The sequence below is a fragment of the Sodiomyces alcalophilus genome, assembly GCF_042370955.1.
Source record: "Sodiomyces alcalophilus JCM 7366 unplaced genomic scaffold ACRALscaffold_5, whole genome shotgun sequence".
NCBI lineage: Eukaryota > Fungi > Ascomycota > Sordariomycetes > Glomerellales > Plectosphaerellaceae > Sodiomyces > Sodiomyces alcalophilus.
In genome coordinates, this window is record NW_027263536.1 from 1,317,897 (window position 1) to 1,334,719 (window position 16,823).

Genomic DNA, 16,823 nt, shown 5'->3' on the forward strand with positions numbered 1-16,823 from the left:
CTTCGCGAGAGACGTAGGTGGTTAGGATAGTGGAGTATTATGACAGTGGATCCAGTTCTGAGTGGGTGTGCGCTGTAAAATATGACGTAGGTGAAACCGTGGGCACCCACTGGGGGCAGGAGGATTAATGCCTTAGGTAAGATTATTACCAAGTAACTTGTACGAATCGTAAGCGCAGTACATACACTATCGCAACGGCTATGAACAGGCACTCTATTAGGTACTGTATACTTCTTATTTAATTCCGTCCGTCGTACACATTCCATATTCTTCGTCCGCAGGTGACAAGGCGCCATGACTAACGGTACATAATAAGGTAAAGTACCGGGTGGATTCACTGTTTATCCCTCTGTGAAGTACGAAGTACCAAAGAGGCATCAGGCACCCACGGGCTTGATTCGCATCACTGCCCTTTGTCTTTCTTGTGTCCACTTCGTAATTACGGATAGGTGTACGACCCCCAACTAATCACTGTACTATGCGCCATTCGTAGCACAAACGGATCTGAGAAATGGCTAATAGTTAGCAAGTTGCTCTCGGCCTTCCGACCTCTCTACAGCACGAAGCATGTACGAATACCTATGCGGGAGGGGGTGGTTATAGGTCAGAGCTTGAACAGAGGATTTTGCTCTGACCAGAGCCAGGTCAGAGGTACAACTGTCAACATGAAGTTCTAAGACTGTCGACAGTCTGACCAGTCATCGGGCTCTGACCTATAAACGCCCCCTCCCGCGTAGGTAGGTAGACATCGTACGTATGTACATATACGTACAGGTACAGGTATCGGTCAGGCCAGTCCGCTCATCACCTTAGAGTGCCAAGCCGGGAGAACAAGACAAGGCCAGACAGAATCCTCGGTTTTGAACATCCATCATCTTCGAGACTGTCCAACAAGATGATGGCTGAGGAATTCACAGGAGCTTATTAGCGGCGGTTCCCCGTACATGCTTGTCCCGTAATTATGTAGACCGCCGTCAAGTACGGATAGGATCTTGGTAATTACTCTGTACCTGTGTACATACAAGTAATGTTACGCCAAGACCTCCTAATTCCCAGTTTGCTCGCTACCCATCAACCTCACAGAATATATCTTGGGACTGACTAGAAGGCCTAGACGAATTGATATTCGGCCTATAATCGTGGCTTTTTCGTGGGGTATAACAAAGCCGCCAAGCTCCCTAAGTACCACACCTCCTGCGTATGTATAAACGTATATATATACGTATATCTTGAGCAGTACTCGTAGGATCATAACTCCAAGCCTTTTTAGCTAAGTTTAAGGGCAGAATTAATGCGTTAGTAACGACCGTTAATATAATAAGGATAAGGCAGATAGATTAAATGAATTATACGTGTAAAGGTAGTAAACCCCTAAGTGATGGGTGATAAAGCTGGATAATATACATAGAAAATAGGTGTGGTACTTAGGGAGGCTAATGAATTTATTATAGCCCCACTTCCACGCCACGATTATAGGCCAAATATCAAACTATCTAGGCCTTCTAGTCAGTCCCTATATCTTCAAAGCTAACCATGGGAAAGACGAAATAAATTGCCATGCATAATATTCCCTTGGATATTCTAACTGCAATAAATATCGGACGTTTCGGTATTAACCTGACACCCATAAAATTTTTCACATCAATTTGGCCTGTCCGAGGTAGCGAGGCAATGTTTTTTTTTTCTTGCACTAACTAGTTGAGCTGAATGTCTCTTTCCATGGCCCGCTGCCAGCTAACGCTGGACAAGTCGAATCAAATTCAGAAATGGCACCGAAACTTTGCTTCACAAGATACCGAGTCAAATAGCTATTACGTTGTAGGTCACTTTGCATTGGCGGCAACGAGGAGCCTAATACACTTACCATCTTCGCGTTCTACGTGTAGGTTCATTGCATCCCAGATGTTCCATCACTGATCACCGTGTATAGGAACACTGTAAATACCCATGTAGCCACCTAGACACGGAAGAAAGGGAGGCCAGTTCATCCGAGGGCGAATGGCGCCTCCCGGACAAGGGAATAGACGATAGAAGTCTACAGTATGGTAACGTTCTTCGGCATGTGGGTGGCCCGGCTGATAATGACGTAGGTGTACGGACCGATTACATATGCATCTCAACTCCATGCGCATTACCCGCTTACCTACTTGGGTCCCCCGACATCACTGCCCAATGTGGCCACGAGCGAAAACGTGGTTAGTCATCCAGATATTGTATTGTTCTCCGTCAAGTTGAGTTCCGTTTTACGCGTGTCTCGGAACTAATTATGATTATCGCGGAGACGATTTGAATCTGACCAGAAAGAAACTACCTGTCGAGTCCGTAGAGTTCAGCAATTGTGTATTTCTTTTCTTGGCAACAAGACAGACCCGTCTTTCTTCCTTTTTTTCTTCTTATGGCACTCCCAACATCTTGAATCGTAACCGACTTTCTCGATAACCATTAGCTGTACCACTAAATTAATCCGAGAACAATCGCCTAATGCGACGGACCACCCGGGTTTATTGATCACGTTGCTCCTCTTGCTCTCCTTGGGTTGTCTGGATCCCGTTCCTGGAGAGCCCGAACTTCGCCGGGTTGATCCGAAGGGCCACACTGGCGGAAGCAGCGAGGATGAAGAAGAGGATGTACCACCACTTGATCTGCAGGACATTCTTGTTGTAGTCGGTCCACAGCGCACTGAAGATTGTGGCCAGCAAACCGAAGTAGATGACATAACCCGAGGCCCGGTGATACTTCCAGATGGCTCTGGCGTTTGCGGTTCCGCCGTACAGTCTCGGTACGGCCCACATGGTGAGGCCGACGAGATATTGCACGAGGAGGAAAATGCTCACGATGATGCCGAGGACCCCGTGGACGGAATGCCAATGCGGCCCATTGTTCCTGAACTTGTTGACCTCGATGATGCTGACTCCGGCGACGAACAAGCAGAAGGATATGATGTTTAGTAGGGCATGAGCGCGTTGACCGACGCGCTTTTGGTTGGCCTCATGCGTCGGCTGGAGGATGAGGATGGCCTGGGTCAGAGCCAATACGCCCAGGGTCTGGGCGAGCGGGTGGCCCGAAAAGAGGATCAGTGGGCGGCTGAAGACCGAGTACCAGACGACAATGACGAGGCCGACGACGCCAGCCTGGCCAATTAACCCAACATCTATCGAGGAGAAAGAAGCATGAGCGCCTGATGGGAGATGGGGATATAGAAAGTTGGTGAATAGTTACCACTCCAGAGGTTCCTGAACAGCGGGTCCCTGATCGGCTGTTGGGAGATGCGGCCTAAGAGTGGGGTTCTATCCGATGCATCGTTGGCGCTGGCCATGGTTTGAAAGGTAACAGGGAACTTGATTAGCAGTGGGAAAATAAAGGGCAATGTTAAAATAATAGTACGCGGTGCTTTTACAGCGTCGTTCTTTTGAGATGTTGGAAGAGTAGGTCCGTGAGAATCGAAAGAGGAGGGAGGAGTTGCGAACGCATGAAGCGAGCTATTGGGAGAAATATCCGTACAGTCAGCTTTTGGGGAACACAGTCCAATCAACGGGTTGTAATCTTCTCTCACCTGACGTTTCGTAATGGCGGGGCCAAGTGCGGTGCTTCCTTACACTACAACGTACAGCTAGGAAACCTCGGTCTTCACCTTTCACCATTCCAAAAAAGCAACCGGCTATGAGCGCGATGATCGACGGTAGGGATAATGCTGTGTCCGGAGTAGGTACTTATGTAGGTAACCTACCGACCGATAACGAGCAATATCGAAAGTCATAGTGTTAGTGCAGAAGGCACTTGTTTGCACCTTAAGACATGCGGGGTAAGCATCGGTGTTAGTGACCGGTCGTATTCGTAGAATAGAAATCTAAATAGAAGCACGACACTTAAGCTTCAGTGACCGTTTGGTGATGAGAATACAACTCGAGACCTTAACCTTGGGCCCAAGCCATGCCAGTGGCTGTGTCAAGTATGATGTATGTAGGAGTAAAAGGCTAAGACTTCTACTCCTCGCAGTCGCGGAGTACCGGTGGTGGTTGACGACACTCGTATAGTAACCGGGTGTCGGAGGTGGCCGATGATTATCACTTACGTACCAGCCTCCCTACCTCCCTACCTACGTATCTACCTAATAAATGTCGGTCTGAACCCACCCCTCGGAAAACCGTCATCTATCGTCATTTCACTTTACAATCCCTAATAGCAGACTTCCTGTCCATCGCGAAAGCCGAGCTTCTCCTACCTCGTTCCGCACCAGACACCCCGACCTCACACCCAGAAACATAACTACTTTATCTTCCGTCGTCGGTGACCACCATGACGTCCCAAGAGTACCAGCTCGATACGGTCAAGGCCACTCGGATAGCATCCGATGAAATAGACAAGACATTCCGCTCTAATTGCATCGGTGAGTTCCTGGTATGACGGGCTTTCGAAAAGACAAGTACGTAACTAAATTGTGAACCTACGCCATGCCTTAGACCTCATCTCGGGAGCACTAGGTGGGAAGATCCTGGCATTCTCCGATGAATGGTTCGCAGAAGCCATCAATCTCATTACCCCCACTCCACCCATCAGGCAGGCGGGCAAGATGGTGTATACTGGCGCCTGGTATGACGGCTGGGAGACGAGGCGGCATAACCCAGAGCCCTTCGACTGGGTCATTATCCGCCTCGGCGTGGCATCCGGCACCGTTGAAGGGGTGGAGGTCGACACTACTTACTTCAGCGGAAATCACGCGCCCTTGATTTCGGTCGAGGGCTGCTTTAACCTGAACGACGACGAAGTGGTCTCATGGCAAGGTGGTCGAGGCAAATGGGAGACGATCCTGGGCCATCAAGAATGTGGGCCGTCTCAGCGGTTCGGGTGGAAGCTGGATGAGCCTACGAAGAAGCAATACACCCATGTTCGACTTAACATGTACCCTGACGGCGGCATGGCTAGATTCAGGCTCTACGGCCATGTCGTTCCCGTTTTCCCCGATGACAAGGAGGCCGTATTCGACCTAGCAGCCGCTCAAAACGGCGGTGTGGCCATCTCTTGCAGCGACCAGCATTTCAGCTCCATCGATAACCTTATATTGCCAGGTCGCGGCAAAAATATGGGCGACGGGTGGGAGACGGCGCGGTCACGAACTCCGGGCCACGTGGATTGGGCCATCATCCGGCTGGGAACCGCGGGTTACGTCGAGAAAGTGCTGGTGGACACGGCGCATTTCCGCGGAAACTTCCCTCAGAAGGTTAAGGTCGAGGCAATTGCCTGGGAAGGCAACTCGGATCCGGGCCCTGATGTTGACGGGTGGAAGGAACTCGTGCCTCCGAGCAAGTGTGGGCCTGATCAAGAGCACGAGTTTGAGAGCTCGCTGCGAGGTACCGCTGTGACGCACGTCAAGCTCATCATGATTCCGGATGGGGGGGTAAAGAGACTGCGTATCTTTGGAAAAAGGGCGTGAGGCGTAGCAGAGCAGACACACCACGGGTTTCCAGGTGTGGAACAGCTGACCGATGAGAATGGCGGTTCGGAATTTCCAATGCAAATTATTTGATCAGTTGTCTCGTGAATTTACCAAGGAAACGTCTTGCACTTCGCATGCTTGATGCGAACATTCATTCACTATTCGCCGTAGACGAGTAGCAGAATCTATCATTGCAAAGTGTGAACCCAGGAGGCTGGAGACCATACGTTGTAGGGTGCGAAGTGGGTGCCGCACGGACCAAGTACCGGGGAGCCATTTCGAGTGACATCAAGTGTCGACATTAATTACGAAGTATCCTCCAAGTTCCAGGTGGACGCCAGTGGCTTGGGCATCGAGCAAAACATCATTGCTAACACGACAGTAGTCACATATCCAGAGGGAGGCTGGTTCACACTTTGATGAAATGGTCGCACACACCTATCGTCCTTACTGAATTTCCTCCAGAGCTATCCAATGTGCCATCCATTCTAAGGTCCTCCTACTGATGCGTACTACCAACCGAATGTCCACGTTGCCCCTCCATTCACCATGGACCTGGGGGATTTGAACGACGAAAATGGCCAACAAGCCCCGCGCCAGTTGCCAGTCGACCTACCCAAATCATTAGACGACCGCAGCTCGCGGCCCGCTGAGTTTATTGCGGAAACAGAAATGTATGATGGCTGGCAAGGTTAGTCAATTCTCACTTCGTACCCTGCTCCTCCCGACCCCGCCAACTCGTTACGTGCCAGACGAGGCATACTAACAACCAGCGACACCCGCATTCCAGGACAATCACAATTCCTGACTTCCCCGATTCCCGCCAAACCTCTAAGTTTCAGCAATCTAACGTTGGACGATCCTACCTTCGAAGACGATGTCATCACTCAGCGCCCACCGACCAGTGACACGCGACTCATGGAAATGCTTGCTGCTCAAGCCGCCCACCTGCAAATCGGACCTGCTCTCGAGGACGAAAATTCGATCGCCACCGACGACAAGTTGTCCGAGGCGCAGAAGAAGGATTTGTTGCAGAAGGCCCTGAATATGGCCGCTAGCAACGGCGATCTGGAGAGGGTCACCAGAATACTGGGCGGCGACGCAAAGCTTTTGGTCGACATCAACGCACCAGACGACGACGGGACGCCGCCCATTATCTATGCGAGCTGCTTTGTAGGTGGACCCGCATCTAGCCCCCGCACGTTAAAGCGAGAAACGGCATAACTGATCAATGGAATGACTGAGTGAGCAGGGTCACGAAGGCGTCGTGCAGGCGCTCATCGACGGCGGAGCCGATGTCGACCGACAAGACAGAAACGAGTGGACGGCCCTGATGTGGGCCATGACGAACCGGCATAAAGGCATCGCGAAAATGCTTCTCGACAATGGCGCCTCGGCGGACCAGAGGACGACGACCGGGAGGACAGCATTCGACTTTGTGCCACCGGATAGCGAAATGTCCTTCTATTTACACGACAGCGGTTATAACATTGGAAATGCCGGAACGGACGACTTTTACACTCCTGGATTTTCCCAGGACCGGTTCGAGGAAGAGATGGCGGAGAATGAGTTGCGGCGGAGGATGATGATGGACAGTGCTCGAGATCTCGAGGTAGACTTGGGTAATGTTGGTATGGACGACCAGCCAGAAGTAAGTTGTTCGAAGGGGGCTTCCCTTCTCCTTTTCCCTCGCCTATCTGTCTCGGTGCTCCAATACTGACTTGCCCAGGAGCCGGATGAATTGGAAGGCGAACAACCAGAATTCGACTGGACCCGCTGCCTGCATGACCAGATGTTCGTCTTCCAGGAACACGAGCTGGATCGCATCCTGGATATCATCATCACCAATATGCAGCCGCAGCGGTCCCCGACGCAAAAGCCAGTCCCCGCCAACATGATCTTCCTCAGCGCAAGATATGCGCACTATCACGCCAGCCCGGATCTACTGGAGAAGCTTCTCGTGTCGGCCATGGACAAGATCAACGACATCGTCGAGGATTACCAGTGGGACATGACCATCTTGGCGTTCTGGATGTCCAATGCGACGCTATTACTCCACTACCTCAAGAAGGATGTGGGCCTGTTGGAGGCTACGGCAGAGTTCCAAGCACAGCTCGCCGAACTGATCAACGAGATCTTTATCCTTATTGTCCGAGATGCCGAAAGGCGACTCGACAAGGTGCTGGATGCAGCCATGCTCGACCACGAGACCATCCCGGGCTTCGAGAACATCGCCTTTCAGAACGAATGGAGGATATTCAAACGCAAAGCGCAAGTCAAGGAAGAGCCCTTGGAGAAGAGGTTTCGTCCGCCGTCACCGACGCAAAAGGCAAAGCCGGCCCCGCGGAACGTGACGTCTCTCTTATCATCCACTCTATTTGTCCTGGACCTCTACGATATCCACTCGGTCATAACTTCCCAGATCGTAGCACAGCTGCTGTACTGGATTGGTGCGGAGCTCTTTAACCGCATCATGTCGAATCGGAAGTACTTGGCGCGCACAAAGGCCATGCAGATCCGTATGAACGTTTCCACCCTAGAGGATTGGGCCCGGGCCAACAACCGGCAACCGGATCACTACGAAGGAGGAGATATGAGGTCGACGGGGGAGGCGACGGTGGAGGCAGCACGGCGGCATCTTGCGCCGGTCATCCAGCTTCTACAGTGGCTGCAGTGCTTCTCCTCGCTGGATGCTGACGATCTCGAGGCGCTCGTGGGGACGCTGCAGCAGTTAAAGCGGCTGAGTCCGCAACAGCTTATCCACGCGGCGAAGCACTACCGGCCCGAAGTCGGCGAGAAAGGTCTTCCCGGGAGCGCTCTGAAGTATTTGAACGCCATTCAGCAAGAGCAAAACAGGAGGCGAGAAGAGGAGCGCCAGAACAGAGCAGTATCCCCCGCGCCCAATCCAGGCCAGCAGGGTCAAGTCGGCAGCACTCCGGCGACCCCCGTCAAGGGCGCCACGGCCGATGGGCACGATCACGAGACGCCGAACACGCAACGGAGTGTGTTGAGTCCGAATGCGGATGGTTCCTACTTGGATGACGACTATGACGATGCGCCTGAGAACTTGTTGCTGGACCCGGCGTTGATGCTACCCTTTACGCTACCATCCGTCACCGACATGCTGATCTCGTACGGCGCGGGATTCGGCGGCCTGAACCGGGAGAGGGAGCGCAAGTACATTCCGACGGTGCCTGCCGAGTTCCTTTCCAAGTTGGAAGCCAGCGGGGCGCGCAAGGGTCCGATGTTCAGCGAGAAGGATTGGGAGAATGAGGAAGTATAACGTTTGCCAGTTGGCGGGCAGGATGCGACTGAACAAGATGAGAGAACCGGGCATCCGGAAACAGGAGAGGCGCCTGGACTGGAGTGACGGATGGGGTGTGTCGGAGACTTGGTCCCTGGCCGTTCGCAAGACGGGCCATCAGCTGGTACAGGTACGACGAAGAACGCATGGGCAATTGTTGGGATTGAATGACGGCGATACCACGGCATTCTGGCCGATGGGGATATCAAGGGGGAGGGGCAGGGCGAATAAGTAGAGAAGGCTAGCGCTGTATGCGAATGGCATGCCATGACCCGGCGCCGCTCTCCGATTGCAAGGTAACGAACACACTCCGGCACGGCTTCTCAAAACAGGACAAACAAGGTGGGGTGGAGGCCTGAGCGATGTCGAAAATGTCGCCATCGGTCCGCTTTCTCGCCCGTCTTATTTTGTCGCCCGTGAGAGTATCGAGTGTTGACTGTAGGAGGTATATATCATCAACACGGTTCAATTTTCACTTGTTTCTTTTTCCCTCGCTTTTTTCTCAGGGGAGAGGTGGGGTTCTCCTTGTTCGCCACTACCCCGTAACACGACAGACAAGTGTCTGCATAGGGCTTACGGGAAGCGACATGTATGGGCGACGCATGGCAAGGTGAGGAAGGAAACGAAGCCCTGAAAGGTGGAGACTCGGTATGGATGGTCCAGGAACCAAAAAGAAGACGATCGGACAGACCGCGAGCGTGAGTCTAAGTGAGATGGACAGTGGGGGCTGCTGACGTGCGAAGTCGTTGTCTTATCATCGTTTGTCGTCCAGTCGCGGATTGAGACGTAGTTAGGCGCAGAAATAGGAGACCAAGGGCAGAAGATGGTCTCCAACCCAGGGAAGATTTCACGGGGTTGGGCGGGCGTATCTGAACACCATTAGGCTTACTGGCGACACGACCCCGGAAGCTCCCCATTTCCGCGAATCGATCAATGGTTTTGGGTTGGTTTCTTTTGCACCGAGACTATTCAGGGCTGATGAGTGAGACAATGAAAAAGCTAGCGACTACCGTGGATGGATGCTGGGGAGTATTATACGGAATTCTGTTCCTGTACGAAGTAAGATCAGCAGCCCGCCAAGACGGCGGTGGTTAGTTAGTCTGTACCTGACATGAGTTTCCTCTGCCCTTGGACGGGCCGTCCCCGAGGATCTGGCACGAATTCCCTGTAATGTACAGTAAGATGGAGGCGCCGTGAGAGCGAGCAAGTCTGGTGTCGTTGGTATTAGAATCGGGCACACCTCGTAGGGCTAGTAGGGTCGAGTGATGTGGTAGAGCAGGCTTTTGACGGTAAAGATTGGCTGGCGAGGCACCAATGGGCGCCCTGCTTACGCTTCTCGGGACATCCCGTGTTGTACGACGTAGGTGGGGTGGTACTTTGTATGGATTTTTTTTTTTTTTTTTTTTTTTTTGTGATTGTTTCTTTTTCCTTGACATGTTGATGGTTTTGTTTCTCAGTTTTCCAAGAATCTCCAACGAGCGGAATTTTCCATTTTCCTTTCGTTTGAAAATCTAGACGGTAATCGTCTGGCCAGACCGAGTATGCACTTGAGAAACGAACAGATGATGCCAAGTTTGAACACTGGCTTTCCAGAACGAGAGGAAAGACGGTGATGTCTAAGACGTTGCCAGTATGTACTTACGGTGTACACATTCGGATTCCGTGGAGGATGACAGATAGCTTAAACCAAGTTGGCGGTGAAAAAGGTGGGGCTCAGGTTCCTATAGAACTAAACGGGGACTGGTCAGACGATTGGGGACCGCATCTTTGGTTCCACCCCGACCAGCTTCTATGGACGGCCGCGGACCGCAATGCCAACACTTGCAGAGAACCAACGCATCGTTTCCACTTTAATCGGGTGAGCTGGCGATGCTTGGCGTTTTCTTTCTTTCTCTTTCTTGTCGCGACCAGTGACCCGTGACTACTATGACCTGGCAAAAAAACGACGTGCCCATTCGCGAATAGCGGTTTGGTTGGTCTAGGAAAGGCGAGGCAGGAACGGGCAGGCGGGACGAGGAAAGTGAGAGGTTTACGTGCACGAGGGAAGAGAGGGCGAGCGATTATGGGGTCGTCGCGTTGTAGAAGATGTGTCTTGCGGTCTGTGTCTTGGGCATAGATGGAGCCCGATGACTCTTTCGCTGCTAAACACACCGCTTGAGGTATTATTCCCTATATCAGACTGCAGTGGGAAGTTTTTTTTTTAAAAAAAAAAATATTTTATTCCTATGAGAAGAAGAATAATACACGACCGGCTAGATCCACTACCAGGGCTCGTCCTCATCATCCTCCCCGACTCACACTCGACATCCAACTTTATCTGAACCTGGCTGATCTTGCTGTCTCGGTTGTCTTGCTTTTCCACTTTGTACCTTTGCTTTTCCCTCTTGCTCTTTTACCAACCCAGCCTCTCTGGGGAATGGCAAGGTAAGACAATCATTCACTTATATGGGAGAACGAACATCACCCCCCTCTTCACTCTCGGGCCTGTCTGCTCGTGTCGAGACATGAAAAGCCATCTATTGATGAGTCGAATGGACGCCATGGCTGATGTTGCTTTTTGTTCGTCTACCTCTAGTTCTCATCTATCTACCCAGACCAGAATCCAAGAAAAGCAAAGTTTCCGCAGGTGTTGCTCGTTAGCCCCCACAGTATCTTAGCTGCCTCCAGGGTATGTTCATATGCTGTCTCGCTTTCTATTCCCACTTGCGGGTGCGTGTTGTTGCGACACGGGGTATCATCGATGCACGGGGAACGGGGAAGACAACTGAAGACAGCTCGGGGTTGGAGAGATCGCGGTCGTTCGCGGTCGTTTGCGGTAGAGAAAATGGGAGCAGGATGATGCTTGGTGTTTTAGATCAAGCTATATATCCCTTTCTCGCCTCTTGTCTCTCTCCCATCTCCCTCCCGTCCATCGTCCGTCGATCGATCACCGACAGTGTATCGTCCACTCTTTTAGTCGTTGCGTTGACTTTGCTTCGTTCTTGCACCAGCACTCATCCCTTCGTTCCCGATCCGTCTTATTCAAACTCCCAAGTCCTTCATTCCCCAGTCCCCCCCAATTTGCAATCAGCATCCAGTCATTCCTTGGCTTCGCTCTTCGAAGTAGCCTGACCACCGCCAGGCACCACGCTCTTTTCCCGTGCTAAGTTATCTATGTTAGGCACCCCAACTCACACTCCGACGATAAGCAACACTCCAGGTACGCCTCTTTTCCCGGTGTTCGTTGGATTGTATTCACCTACCCGAGTTTCGTGAACCTATCTACTACGGTTGTGTGATACGAAGGTACTGATACATAACAACGAACCATTTCGGGTCACATCTCTCGCGTACCTCATACAACTAACACACTCAACCAAGGTTCTTTACATCATTAGAGACTCGGGCTATTGGAGATTTCTGTAGCCAGCCCCTGTGGCCCCCTGTGGCCCCCTGTGCCTCTGCCTCCTTTAGCGGGTTTACGCTTGGACCACAGCCTGAACCGGCCCCTCAACAAGATGCCGACCCCCCAGAGATACACCAGCGTCCGGTCGAAGCCCAGTAGCCTAAGGCCCATTTTCAGGCTCGACTCGAGCCCAGTCGCCTTCCGATATGAGCAGACCATCCAGGCGGAGCCGCCTATCCACATCACAGCCCCTTCCCGCCCGGCCCCTTCCCTTTCCTCGTGCCATCGACGTCCTTCCACCATTTCTTCTTCGACAACTACCACTACAATCACCGCCGTCGCGACGACGCCGTCTTCGCCTACCCCGACTTTCGTTGTCGTGATCCCCCGTCGTCCTCCTCCGCAAGAAGAGCATCCGGCACTGCGAGCTCGCAAGTCCGTCAGCGACGCTGAAGGGTGGAAAAGGGATTCGGGCCTCGCACCCACCATCGTTCCCACTACGTCCATCGGCTCCGCTACAATACGAGTCGGCGAAGACGACGACGAGTACGACGGCGAACGCGGCTTCGATACTACCCTGCACGACAAATACCACAAACTCTTCGACTTTGAACCTGTTACTCTGGTCCATGATACAGCATCTGCTTACCCGACCGGCGACCAACCCCGGCACGACGCATCAACAGCAGCCGCACCGCACTTTCTTCGACTGTCAAATGATCGACAGGCACCATCTTGTGCATCCCTGTCTTCTGTGCCCTCATCACCGCTGTCTCCTTCTTCACAACCCTCCTGTGCCTTCTCATCGAGCTCGACCAATAGCAGTTCGCTTGCTTCGACGCCCCACCAGCCCTCGACGCTAGCAGAACGGAGGAAGAAACTGGTCAAGTCGTTCAGCCTACGAACTGGGCTATCGATTATAACCACCAAGAGACTCCGCAAAAGAAGCATCGGCCACGAGGACGCCAACTCCGACCACACTCACTCGGCCACGCTATCAACTGGGCGAGCCGCTAGCGAGTTTAGTGTCACGGCCCCAGCGGCAGCGGTAACGGCGTCCCCGACACTCGACTCGTCAGTGTGGTTCAAGACCCGCGCCGAAACTCCAGATATGCACACCAACACCACCACTGGCGGCGCCGGCAGCCGCTCTCCCCCCACAGACACCACCACTACTATTACCCTTGCTCCCACCCCAGACGGCAATTGCCAGTTGCCCGATGTGTCCATCACCCGCCCCGACTTTTCTCCCCTTTCCATTGCAATCCCGGACGACCGCCTTCTCGACGATGACTTTATTCAGAACATGAGCTTTTCCCAACGCGGAAGTGTCATGTTTGGCGGTCGCCGCGCAGTCTTCCGTCCATCCCCCGACCCGCCATCCCAAACCCAGGACGACGCCGAAACGAAAGCCCAGAGTGAAGAATTGAACGCAGAAGCGAACAGGGACAGCGAGACGCCGACCGAGGCCACCGACGTCGTATCGCCGTCGGAACCGAAATCGGACGAAGCTCCAACGGCGCCAACCAGACAACCGCCGACTGTACCCTCCGCAGAACCATCGACATCGGCATTGGCCACGGTAGAAGCAGACGCCGGAACAAACGTGACGACAGCCGACGACGCGGGGACCGAAACGGCCACAGTTGAGGCGACAGACACGGCGGCAGAAACCACCACAGAAGCGGCGGCGGATGCCGCGACGAATAGAACGATGGAAACAATCGAAGAAGCAGAGACGGAGGCGGTTGCTGAAGAGACGGAGGCAATTGCTGAAGAGACAGCACCAGAAGAAAATACAGAATCGGCAGCTGAGGCAACGCCAGAGGTTTTGTCAGAGGGAGAGACTGCAGATGTATCGACGGAACCTACTACTACAGAGCCAGCGAGGGACCCGATGCCCACAGAAATTCCCACTTCAACAGCGCTCGCAGCTCCTGCCCCTACTCCTACTACTGCCGCGATCATCAGCTCCCTATCGGCGGAGGGTACTGCCAGAAACGCCAGCACGAACCAGACGGCAGTAGACGGAACCTCCCAGACCACCCGGGCGACGGCCGCACCGCCGTCCATTCACCTCATGCCGGCTGATGTGGAGAGAGATTCTCAAAAAGTGAGATCTCTTTATGAATCGGGCGATGTCATGAGGTGGGAAGACGGCGGGAGACTCTCGCCTCTCGGCGAACAAGGGGAGCCCGATTCCTCGTCCCCCCACCAGGAGGCAGAGAAGGACGCGTAAGACTTTTCATCTCGAGACCCCCTCCTCAACATTACTCCGTGCTGACTCCTCTGTTTGACCTTCCAGTGTGTCCAATCTCCAATCTCCGCAGCCGCGCACTCCTTCCCGATCCGCGAGTTTCTTGTCCCCCCGTCCCCATAGCGCGATCGTGCGCAGAGAACATGAGCGTGCCGGTGGCATGGAAGACTGGGAGGACGTCCAAGGTGGTGATGTCGATCGCTATGGCTTCATCACCCCTCGCAGGCCCGAGACCTCCAGCGCCGATACGCCCCCGACCGAGTTGAGATCGACCCGGTCCGTCTTTAGGAGGAGGAATGGTTGGTCGAAGCGCGATGGGGCGGATTCGCAGGCCGGGAGCGGTCGTGGGCCGAGTAGGAAGGTCTCGGCCCGATCCCTGCACACGCAGACGTCCGAAATGTCGACCCGGTCGCGCCGGTCGGCGAGGTCGGCCATTCGCCAAGCGACCAATCTGCTGCCACATAACCGCAACCGACGCTGGATGGACGAAGCGGGCGACATGTTGACCCTGATGCCAGGGATCCAGGACGTCATGGAAGACGCCAGAGCAGAGAAGATATCCGAGGCCATCAAGAAGAAGGAAAGCGAGCGAGCCGAAAAGTGGCGGAAGATGGCCAAGGTGGTCAAAAAGGGCGGCGTTGGCGAGGGCATGGTGTTCGAGTTTGACGTCAAGAGCCCCAAGCTGATCGAAAGGACGTGGAAGGGCATCCCCGACCGGTGGCGATCGTCGGCCTGGTATTCCTTCTTGGCGGCCAGCGCGCGGGAGAAGCCGGGGTCGCCGTCGGAAGAACAGATCATCGCCGACTTTAACCGTTTCCAGAGCTGGAGCTCGCCCGACGACGTGCAGATCGACCTCGACGTGCCGCGCACCGTGAACAGGCACGTCATGTTTCGGCGACGGTATCGCGGCGGCCAGCGCCTGCTCTTTCGCGTGCTACACGCGCTATCGCTTTACTTTCCCCATGTCGGCTACGTACAAGGGATGGCTTCGCTGGCGGCGACTCTCCTCTGCTACTACGACGAGGAGAAGTGTTTCGTCATGCTGGTGCGCATGTGGCAGCTGAGAGGCCTGGAGCGGCTCTACCGGCCCGGTTTCGAGGGTCTAATGACCGCACTGGGGGATTTCGAGACCCAATGGCTGCGTGGCAAGCCCGTGGCGCAGAAGCTGGTAAGTCTCTGTGTGTGTGTCAAGAGAAGATTTCTCCCCGTTTGCTGACAATTGTCTTTTTCGTAGAAAGAGCTTTGTATCGATCCCACGGCATACGGAACACGATGGTACTTGACCCTCTTCAACCTAACCATCCCGTTCCAAGCGCAGCTCAGGGTATGGGATGTATTCTTGCTCTTGGGCGACAGCCCCCCGGAACAACCGACCGCTGCATCGAACGGCTCAGGAACGGCTCAGAAGGAGGAGCTTACCGGGATCGAGATTGTACATGCGACGAGTGCGGCCTTGATCGATGCCCTGGGCGACGTGCTCCTAGACTCGGATTTCGAGAACGCCATGAAAGCATTGACGTCCTGGATCCCCATCAAGGACGAAGATCTCCTCATGAAAGTGACCAAGGCGGAATGGAAGGCATATCAGAGTCGGAAGAAGGCTTAGAGGACTTCTCGCTCGGTCTCCTCGACTTCGCTCCGCTTTCGGCGACTTGTGTGAATGGTCTCCATATTCACTTTGTTCTCCTTTTCTTTTTTTCTTTGGGCTTCTTTGGTTTCGCAGCCGGACCTTTACTTGCATCATTTCATGCACATATCTTGTTTTTACACACATTGGCGAGGTGCTTGGAGATCTGATTCTTCCTCATCACTTCTTTTAATTGCGTCTTGCTTCATAAAATACCCCCTTTGTTTTCATGTTCACAAACAGCCTCGTCAGGCACCACCATTTCCTTTGTACATGAGACGGTCATGTGGATGTCCATGTCACTACGCTTCAGAGCTCTACGGTGGGCATACGGTTTAGTCGGTGCATCCGTGCTTGGGTGACGCCGGCAATTGGGGGGGGGGGATGCATTTAGAGATAGATCAGCAAGCCAGTCGCGAGTGTGGGATGTTTCTTTGGTCATCTGGCCATCGCTGGTGTTGTGGCTCGGGGAAGGGACGGGACGGACGTATGTAGAGACCAGAAAATATAATGTTTAGACTCGGATGATTGAACATGTGTGCATTATCATGTAGCGACCTGACGGGCAATATGTACGAAGTTATTATATGGACGACGAGGCGGGCAAAGTCCATTGGTCTCGGCCCTTGGGTTCTTGCTGGGCCTCAATGACGGAAAGGGAATGCAGAACTGTGGCGCAGAAAAAGGGGCACCTTGACACACAAGACGCCAAGAGAGGGGGTGCATGCTTACAATGTACAATATTGTACACTTTCACCGAGGCTTATCCAAGGTAGGTAGCTTCCAAGGGATGAGGGTGTTGGGTAATCAAGTGAC

At 53.4% G+C, this 16,823-nt stretch overlaps 4 protein-coding genes across 4 annotated transcripts; 2 read left to right on the forward strand and 2 right to left on the reverse strand.

Annotated features, from left to right (window-relative positions):
• Positions 1-2,179: 2,179 nt before the first annotated feature.
• On the reverse strand, positions 2,180-3,596 carry ACRALDRAFT_1064853 (uncharacterized protein). Its single transcript, XM_071017056.1, has 3 exons — positions 3,554-3,596; positions 3,220-3,479; positions 2,180-3,151 (listed from the first exon to the last, which is right to left on the reverse strand). The coding sequence occupies exons 2-3, from the start codon at positions 3,314-3,316 to the stop codon at positions 2,502-2,504; spliced, it is 747 nt and encodes a 248-aa protein (XP_070874169.1). The 5' UTR covers positions 3,317-3,479; positions 3,554-3,596; the 3' UTR covers positions 2,180-2,501.
• A 700-nt stretch (positions 3,597-4,296) lies between these two features.
• ACRALDRAFT_2020458 (uncharacterized protein) lies at positions 4,297-8,804 on the forward strand (the record flags this gene model as incomplete). Its single annotated transcript, XM_071020016.1, has 12 exons — positions 4,297-4,387; positions 4,461-5,408; positions 5,466-5,495; positions 5,550-5,601; positions 5,634-5,669; positions 5,698-5,764; positions 5,820-5,877; positions 5,928-6,108; positions 6,187-6,636; positions 6,680-7,085; positions 7,164-8,711; positions 8,739-8,804. 12 exons carry the CDS (start codon positions 4,297-4,299, stop codon positions 8,802-8,804), a joined length of 3,933 nt encoding a protein of 1,310 aa, XP_070874170.1.
• A 51-nt stretch (positions 8,805-8,855) lies between these two features.
• Positions 8,856-11,254, reverse strand: ACRALDRAFT_211778 (uncharacterized protein; the record flags this gene model as incomplete). The annotated part of the gene is made up of 14 exons (XM_071023778.1): positions 8,856-9,021; positions 9,056-9,174; positions 9,215-9,442; positions 9,474-9,607; positions 9,628-9,703; positions 9,845-9,947; positions 9,979-10,113; positions 10,173-10,249; positions 10,286-10,354; positions 10,388-10,418; positions 10,489-10,879; positions 11,004-11,074; positions 11,139-11,178; positions 11,215-11,254. The coding sequence occupies 14 exons, from the start codon at positions 11,252-11,254 to the stop codon at positions 8,856-8,858; spliced, it is 1,680 nt and encodes a 559-aa protein (XP_070874171.1).
• A 400-nt stretch (positions 11,255-11,654) lies between these two features.
• Positions 11,655-16,548, forward strand: ACRALDRAFT_1077235 (uncharacterized protein). Its single transcript, XM_071018617.1, has 4 exons — positions 11,655-12,023; positions 12,099-14,358; positions 14,429-15,548; positions 15,615-16,548. Exons 2-4 carry the CDS (start codon positions 12,236-12,238, stop codon positions 15,984-15,986), a joined length of 3,615 nt encoding a protein of 1,204 aa, XP_070874172.1. The 5' UTR covers positions 11,655-12,023; positions 12,099-12,235; the 3' UTR covers positions 15,987-16,548.
• The last annotated feature ends 275 nt before the right edge of the window (positions 16,549-16,823 follow it).